Consider the following 9858-nt stretch of genomic DNA (forward strand, 5'->3'; position numbering starts at 1 on the left):
ACAACAATAATGTATTCTAGCGGATTTAATTGCATATAATACATCTGCATACTAACTTGTATTACTATTATCCATAGGACATGATGAAGATGATGCAAGTGGAATTTCTGTTAAAACTTGCAACTTAGCAATGGAGGATCCTAGAAACTTGTGCATACACAAGAGAAAACTTTTTAATCACAGTAAATACATTTGAGCATTACAGCATCTGCTGAAGCTAATTGTGCAAAGTCATTACACTTGAATTTGCAGTTCATTTACCAACTGAAGTTGTATTCCTCAATGGCAGCAAAGACCTGAAATTCAACTTCATAGTCTGTTGCAAATGGTTACACTATTATGCTCTCATTGACAGGTCTGGTTCCCAGATACTATAACACAGACAATCCCACATATACATAAATATATGCAAAATTTTTGGGTAAAAAGGCAATAATTTACATACTTTCTGAAAGCCCTGTTTGATCATTTGAATAGTAAGCAAATCTGTTTACATTTACCCGATACTCCTGTAAGGAACAACAATACTCCAAGCCACTTAACCAAATGACTCAACTTTTACATCATCATCATGAATACCCAACTGGTCAATCATACCTGGAGACATTTACTAAATTGTTTGAAATTACATCACCCTAACTGTGTAATGTACTGAACCCAAACATTATTACAATCAATAGGCACTAAAATGTAAAAGGTTTCAAAACCTGTTTTTATCTGTGATATGAACAAATTACATGGCAGGAACAGAGGAGGAGATAAAACATATCTGTTGTAAGTAATGTCGTGACACACTACAGTGACAAGCCCATTATCATTATAGTGAAAAGACTCTGAACAAGCCACTCTTGCCAGCAATACATCTACTTGATGACACCCCATCATACATTACATGATCTTTGAGAGCAACACCTCTAAGTATACATATTAAATGTTGAAACTTACAGTGAACTGTTTTGATGACTAGGTAAACAGCCAATTTATATTCTTTAACTCCCAGTTCCTAATTTACATAAGAAAAAAAAGGGCAATTGAGCTTTATGTTCTAGTACTTCATAAAGGTAAATGGCTCAACAAGTTTATTACAAAAACTTAATTGCTCCTAAAACGCCCAAAAGTAAGTGTATATTGATGATGCTAATCAAAACTGCTGTTTCTGAAATCTTTAACCTTAAGGATCACATCTTCATCTAGTGAAATGTTGCCTGTAGCAGACTATAAAAAGGAAGTTCATTAAACCTTGAAGAAAATATACAGTAATTAAATTCCCTCTGGTGCAAAATTAACATACAAAAATTTCTCAATTTTCTCCATGACTGAAACTCATTTAGGGGGAAAAATAGGCTGATCAATTAAGTGAATTATTCTCTTACAAAAAGCTCCAAAAATATAGATTTCTTATCAAATTTTAATACTGTAATTGAAGCTATAGCAATCAAGATTTCACCAATTGTCACCATAATTTTCTAAATAAAATTTGGATGCTGGATGCAAAAGCCACCAGTCCTTCACTCAGTCAGCAATCATCTATGGTTCTATGAGCCTCGACGTGCAGAATGATCAAATAATTTACACTATTTTTAAGAATCTGCCTAGATTTAAAAGATAAATATTATAAAGCTCAAATAAAATAGTAACCATATTTTATATGACAATGGCACCAATATTTTTTATTGTGCTAGGTAAAAATTCATGTAGAAATTAAATAAAGAAATGGAGATGATAAGCTACTTAGTGGTAAAGTAAAATAACTATTAAAGATCCCTATGTATTGTACAATCTTTGCACCTAAGAAATATTTCTAGACAGATGTAACTTGGTCAAGTACTAGAAAACTGTACATGCAAACAAAACATGCAGGTATATGAAGTTAATACTGTACTGCTTAGTGATTTGACACTATCATACTATTGTTTAAACACTACATGGTCTAACGAATTTAGTGTAAATCACATAATAAAACCAAAAACAATGCGTTGTTCATGAGTTTTTATATCAATAAAATTTAAATGTGCCCTTACAATAAAAATAATCCAGATATGAAAGAGTGGTTTAATTATGCATATCATGCCAATACCATAAATTTCATATTTCAACAATGTGTGAAATGTGATTTGTGTACATTTCATCAATATCTTACAAAACTTTTTCTAACTAACCCTTCTCAGTTTGAGTGCATATGCAAATTTTAAAATTAAAAAGAAGTAAGTCCTAATGATAAAATATTCTAATATCAAAATAAAAGTTTATAGAAAAAATTTCATTTAATTCCTCAAAAAATATATTGTGTAAACACACAATTCCTTGAAAATTACTCCTCTTATAATAAAAGCCTTAAGGCAGTTACGCAAACATTCACGATTCTTAAATATATACGTACTGTACTGGTAAAAATATATATGTATCATACAAGCACTCCACATTACACACTATGATGGTCATCTATGGCTGAAAAATGGCATTTACAAGTAGGCTGGGATCACTGATTGCTCATAAAAATTATCGTAGGCCATAAGCTGGAGGCATAAAAGTCTGAAGCTTAAAAATGTACTTTATCAGCACATGATTACATCACAGAATTAATGACAAAGGTCTTCACTGTAGACAGAAAACAGTAAGATTTCAGCATAACCACAACCACTTGAAGCCATTCTATATCACAAGGATTTTAATCAGTGGCAAAATGTATCAAACTACTAAGAAAACAAAGAATTAATTTCTTGTAACTATTCAATACACAAGGAAAGCTATACTTCCTTTTCTATTTTTCATTACTCTGTATTTGGATTTACTGATATATATTACACCACATGATACTTTCCAAGAAAATAATTTTGTATAGAGAAAAATTGTTTGGATGTAAGGGCAAAAACTTGTTTCATCCCTAATGATCACATGAAGAATTTTTCTCCTATCTTATGAAATATGTTTAACTGGCAATCCCACATATCTTTCAAAGGGAAATAAACTTTTGCTTCTACTAATTTAATATATATGTAAATCCTCCTCACCATGATGTTTTTCTTTTCCTTATTATTTATGATTATTTCTAATTTTAATAATAGCATATTGGTACCTAATAACAGTTAACATTCAAAACTACCATACCGCTCCCCTAACAGGTTTGAATGATTCGTTGCATCATTGCTCATTTTTTGTGGAACTTGAAAGCATAAGAATAGGAGTTAAAAAATAATTGTTTTTCATCAGAAAACAAAACCAATCAAGCTGAATTTCCTTATGATTTAGAAAATTTGGTAAAATTGTGTTAATCTTCACAACCATTAAAATATTTATCAAAGAAAGATGAGGATGTTGGTAGCTACTGAAGAAAATCCATCAACATATAGCAACAGCCACCTCATTCAAAAGCCACTTAACCATCACATTCAGGGTTCCTCCCGGTAATACAAACCACACCAAAATATTTCCACACTTTCTCATTTGATTATTTTCCTATGCAGTTATTCCTGCAAGTTTGACCAAAGCCCCTCTTATAAACATTTTAGATGAAACAGTTTTTGATCATTTCTAAAGATATAAAATAACTATTACTACCTACAGCTACCAATGACCAGAGAGCTAGACAATTATGCTTAGAAGAGTAAATGCAATCCATTATGAATACATAGCTAAAAGGTGCTGTTCCTAGACTACAATGGAACAAGCCCATTTGAAGGCTACTATGCTATGCTATTTTGAGGGAGGAAGAAAGATGCTATATGTACAATTATCAACATATAGTCTACATGACCCGACCTGATATGTAGAATCTATTAGCAAGAACCACAGATGGCCATTTCAGGAATTCAATTCACCAAAAAAAAATGGAATAACAAGCATAAAGTAAACACCCAAGTAATATGATAGATTAATTGTTATCGGAATAACCAATGAAAGTGTAATCAGCCCTTAAAAGAAATAACTTTCAAGTACAAAATAATACAAACAGAGATCACCAGACGATGTAGGAATGAAAAATAATATACCTTTTTATCCTCGAGTGAAACATCATCTACCAGATCAAAACCCTGAACTTAAAAGTGATGATCCAAAAGCACTGAAGAAGTGTAGTGGACCAAGCACCTGCGAAGTAGTTATATGATAAGAATAATTTCTACAACTGTTGGAAAATGACGCTAAATGTAATGACCATGGATGCTTCATAAAATAAATTACTTTTGTGCACATTAAATTTAGGTTTGAAATATGCATAAACAGGAATATTTGATTCAATTACTCATCTAATAGTTAAATAAATTCCATTAAAATTAATGCACATATTTCCAATAAGACTGAGGCAAGATAAAATCTTTTTGATGTATTCATCAATTACTAATGCATGACAATCAATGTAAAGACAACAGTTCCAAGTACTGTATTTTTAACATATTATTAAAAATATACAAAGTACTGAAACTTACTTCAATCTTACTGTACATATTTGGAATAAATTAGATCTTTATTCAATAATGCTGATAATAAAAATGATACAAAACCAAGAGTGAAGGCCCCGCATACCAGCACTACTTAGTAAAAAACATGAAAATAGTTAAAAGATTTTTTGCATGTATACTACAAGAGAAAATTTCTCAGGAAAAGGCCCAACTGACCTCCAACATCTCAAAATTCAATGAAGTGAATTTCTAAGTACAGTATGCTATGCAGAATCTGCACTTTGGGGATTTATGCATTTGAATTTTGTGCAAAAAAATGTATTATGGCTCCATGAAGCCATGCACCTAAAATCTTCTTGGGATATATATTTATATCTACATATAATTCTCATTTTACCTCTAGTGGAAAAAGTTACTCAAGTTTCTTTTCCCACTAAAACTGAATATATTATAATACAAATTTTAAATAAAATATTGTGCCCTAGAAAAAGTCAGAAACTTTGTTTCAAGTAAATAAAAAATAATCCAATATCGAACTGCTGCATGTTCGATCTTATATTCAGGCTGAGTCAAGTTCAGGTGTAATCTTAAAAGCGCAAGACCTTCAAATACCTACAGGATACTTGCAAACAATATGAGTTCCAGTATGTAAAATAACCAGTAAAGCCTCGGAGGTGACTAGTCTGCTTAACCTCATTTGCTTAATAAATCCAGAAACTAAAAACAAAATTTAAGCCTTTCACGATCAGATTCAAAAGTGCAAATGCTAACCTTACCATTGTTAGATAATGAATTGAAACTCAGATGATCAAATTTACTTTCAAAATTTTCTTAGCAAATGAGAATAATCATATTAGCCACATTTAAAATTTTCATGTTCCCCCTCTCATTTTTCTTAAAGAAAAAACTACTAAAATGTCCACAATCTAGACTGCATTACGCTAAAAAGATCCACCTTCTGGGACACCCACTACAACCTTTTCGTTCTGTACACCAATACAAAATAAGATGCCCAGCATATCACATACATTTACACATCATACATTCTAACTTACACACGTTATTCCTACTAAAATTAAGAAAAAATCTACAAGTTACATAGTTCTAATACAAACAGATCAGGCGCTTTAATTTAGGTCACCGTCTGTAGAGTTCTCACTATCAATAAACTCTACATGTGTAAAGGGGAAGTGCCCAACTTTGCCATTCAGCTCTCCTTCCCACTGGCCATTTATATTCATTTTTGTGACTTTGATGACATCTCCAATTTCCAATCTAAGAGCAGTTTTGTCATAGGCATTAGGGACTCTAGCTTGCTTCACTCTGGCATATGCAGGCAATTTTCTCTGAAATATATAAAAAAAATCTATATTTAAACAAAAGAAAAACAGATCTTAAACAAGTTGACAGAATTACTTAACATCATTAACAATCTTTAAAAAATTAGCAAAATCAATACAATTCACTTGATAAAAATCACAAATTATGTCAATTACTATACATACATGTCTTGTCAGTGAAGTATATAGTAAAATTATGAGTATGATAACTGCTATTCATAAATAACAAACAAGTTTATTTTACTACCCTTATAACTTCCGAAGCAATTCTTACAAAAAGAGCACATTTATTGACATTATAAAAGATCTACAAGTTTCAAAAGTTGTAACTGAATGTACTGGTACAAGTTCACTAAAAATAAGGCATCATTATTATAGGTACTAAAATGATGTCTACAACCTTTTCAGTTACTAAATCAAATTGTTACCTTACTTGTTCTGTAATGCATAATTTTTTTTAAATTTCCAGACCCTTTACTTATTTTTTTATTAAGGTACATACATAATCTCCAGGTCTCATTTTGCACTTCTTTGAAAATATAAACCCATGAAAGCAAAGACAAAAATGTTTACTATAGAAATAAATTTTTATTAGACTTTTCCACGTCATACTTTATTGTATGAGTGATCCTATGAATAATGTTAGTTATTTTGCAAAATAATTTGGATTTGGCATGCACAAAACAAATACGTATAACAAATATTTTTGCCTGGATCAGTGAATGTGGAAATGAATGAGGAAATAAATAGGACTACTTATATATTTTGAGAAGAATATCTTCTACTGCAGAAGAATATACAGTACTGTAATATGATGTATATATTGTCTTCAAGCTCAAAATGTAATCTATCACACAGTGACCTAAATTCATAAATTCATTAATATGAGCCACAAAAGATTAGAACTGTCAGTATAAATGTGATCCAAAATTATCTCAAAAGAGAACCAACAGCTGTTAGTTAAGGTTTCAGGAATAAAAACAAGGCTTCATTCATTGATTTAGAAAGGAATTTTTAAGGTAATTTCCAGAAAACCACAAAAAATGTTTGAAAAAACTGATATTTCAACAGCTGTTTCAATCCATAATGTACTACAAATGACATCTGTAATCCATATTTCTCTGAAAATGCCAGTCATAGTTCCAAAATTTTATTTTGAATGAATGTGAATTATTTCAAAAGACAAATCACCATGGGCTAAAAAATGAACTGGGAATATGACATTACCATACAGCTATTGGCTGCAGGTCTAGTGTGAAATCCTGCTCCACACACTAGACTTAAAAGTTAAAGCACTCTTCTAAACATAGAAACAACTATCAAACGTTAGTCATGATGCACTGCTCATGGACTACCTAATAAAACAACTTTTCTAAGGGATGACACATTAAGCCGAGGCACTCAACTGGGCAACAAACCAAGCATTACTTGGGGGTAACACTATTTTACATATTTCCACCTGTACCTTGATATAAAATAAGAAGTTAACCATAGCTGAAACTCTACACATACGTCACCTAAAAGTAAGTAAATTATAAGTAAGATAGATTTACAACTGGTCTTCAACAAAGACAATAATGCTATAAATTAAACTGACAGAAAATATGAACTAATCATTCTGAATATAAATTCCATCGATTTTCCATACCTGGAATATATTAAACTATTACTTCAACTGACTTTAAAAATAAGTACTGCAAAAACCCTAGATGGCTCCACTCATCTTAATTCATACAACTTGATAAGAATGCCTGGAAGAGTTAATGCAGAAATAATATTACATACCTGTAGACTGGGTTTTGGTCGTGGTGTATTTTCATGGGACTGACTGCTACTTCTGTTTGGGGTTGAATTTAATACGATGCTTTCACCTTCTTCATACTGTTTGGTGAGATAAAAAATTAAATTTTTATAATGAAATAAAGTTTTATGCATATATATATATATATATATATATATATACAGTGGTACCTCGAGATACGAAATAAATCCATTCCGAGGCGGCCTTCGTATCATGAGCTTTTCGTATCTTGGACCACATTTTACATGTAAAATGGCTAATCCGTTCCAAGCCCTCAAAAAACACCCCAGTAAATTTCATAATAAAGCTAAATTGACCCATAAACAATGAAATACTACAACAATTTGGACCATTCAATACCTAACTTAATACATACTGCTAATATACCTGTAAATAAAGTGTATTAGTGTACATGGTATACAAGAAATACTGTACGTACATACGTACGTATGTAGTAAAATGTGGAAGCTTACCTTTCGAGTAAGGCTATCTCCGAAAGTGGCGACAGAGGAGGAGGACAAACGGCAAATACGTACGTACACTTAACTTTACGAAACACATAAAAAAATGTAAGGAAAACATAAACTAAACTTTACGAAACACATTAACAAAACTGTAACACTTAACTTTACAAAAAACTAAAATTAAAAAAAAATTTGGGGGTCTTTTTTTTTTTATTTTAATTTTTTTTTTTTTTTTTACTTTTTACACTTTTTTTTTATTTCAACTTCTTCACCACTTTCAACTTTCTGTTTTTTAGTATCACTTGGTTCTTCCTTTTTGCTTACTACTCCTACTAAAGGCCTCTTTAAAAAATAACTATCCAAGGAAGATTGCTTCTGTCTACTTTTGACAATGTTCCTGAAACGACTCAGGCAAACGTCATCGAACTGTGCAAGCATACGACCTGTGTAAGCCTTTTCGGGGTGTCTCTTTTCTACGAATGATTGCACCTTATGAAAAGCAGCTAGAACATCCTTAATTTCTGCCGTTGTCATAGGATCATCCTCCTCCTCCTCGTCGCTGGTAGAGAACTCCTCTTGAACGACGTTATGTTGCATGGCCTCCAACTCCTTCAGGTCATCCGTCGTAAGCTCCTCTTGGTGCTCCTCGAGAAGGTCGTTGATGTCGTCCTCTTCGACGACCAGGCCCATGGATTTGCCAAGTGCAATGATCTCGTCAAGATCTGGTTGCAAAACAGTTTCAGGATTGTCAACTGTTTCTGAATCTGCAGCACCAGCTTCGCCCACATCGAATCCCTCTAAGTCTCAGGCGGATACAGCATCAGGCCAGAGTTTCCTCCACAAGGAATTCAAGGTTCGCCTCGAAACCTCATACCAAGCTTGGTCGATGAGTCGGATGCTTATCACAACATTGAAATGCTCCTTCCAAAATTCACTCAAGGTGAGGTTTGTGGCATCTGTGATGTCGAAACATCTCTTGAAAAGATGTTTTGTATACAGCTTCTTGAAGTTTGATATCACTTGCTGGTCCATGGGCAGGAGGAGAGGGGTGGTGTTACGCGGAAGATAAAGAACCTTGATGAAGGAATACTCCGCTAGGATATCTTCCTCGAGGCCAGGAGGGTGAGCAAGGGCATTGTCCAACACCAACAGGCATTTCAGAGGGAGGCGCTTCTCTTCCAAGAATTTCTTCACTGTCGGGCCAAAACACAGATTTACCCACTCGGTGAACAAAAGCCTCGTTACCCAGGCTTTCGCATTAGCCCTCCACATCACTGGAAGCTTCTCCTTAAGCACTTTGTGGGCCTTGAAGGCTCGAGGAGTCTCATAATGATAGACAAGTAGGGGCTTCACCTTGCAATCCCCACTGGCGTTCGAACAAAGTGCGAGCGTAAGCCTGTCTTTCATAGGCTTATGCCCAAGTAGCTTCTTCTCTTCCTGCGTGATGTATGTCCGACGAGGCATTTTTTTCCAAAAAAAGGCCACTCTCATCACAGTCGAAGACTTGCTGAGAACTGTAGCCTTCCTTGATTATCATCTTGTCTAACGTCTTTTTAAAGGCTTCGGCCGCTTTCGTGTCCGAGCTGGCCGCCTCCCCATGCCGCACCACCGAATGGATGCCAGTCCGTTTACGGAATTTCTTGAACTACCCATGCGAAGCCTTGAAGTCTAGGGTTGGCGTTGATGTCCCTTCTCCTCCGTCGTCTTTGGCCTGGGCAATCAAATCGCCGAAAATAGCGCTGGCCTTGTGGGAGATTGCCGTCTCCATTATCGTATCGCCAGCAATTTCTTTGTCTTTTATCCAGAAAAGAAGAAGCCTTTCCATTTCATCGTGCACATGGGTCCTCTTGCTGGAC

At 33.7% G+C, this 9858-nt stretch overlaps 1 protein-coding gene across 4 annotated transcripts in view; it reads right to left on the minus strand.

The window, feature by feature from the left end:
- Positions 1-10: 10 nt before the first annotated feature.
- LOC135197934 (adapter molecule Crk-like) overlaps positions 11-9858 on the minus strand; it is a 140085-nt gene continuing 130237 nt past the window's right edge. For all 4 annotated transcript variants that reach the window (XM_064225206.1, XM_064225203.1, XM_064225205.1 and 1 more), the window contains 2 exons: positions 7523-7618; positions 11-5743 (listed from right to left, as the gene is read on the minus strand). In XM_064225206.1, the coding sequence (XP_064081276.1) occupies positions 5525-5743; positions 7523-7618 (315 nt within the window). In that variant the 3' untranslated portion in view covers positions 11-5524. The remainder of the gene's footprint in view (positions 5744-7522; positions 7619-9858) is intronic.

The sequence above is a fragment of the Macrobrachium nipponense genome, chromosome 21 (genome assembly GCF_015104395.2).
Source record: "Macrobrachium nipponense isolate FS-2020 chromosome 21, ASM1510439v2, whole genome shotgun sequence".
Classification (NCBI taxonomy): domain Eukaryota; kingdom Metazoa; phylum Arthropoda; class Malacostraca; order Decapoda; family Palaemonidae; genus Macrobrachium; species Macrobrachium nipponense.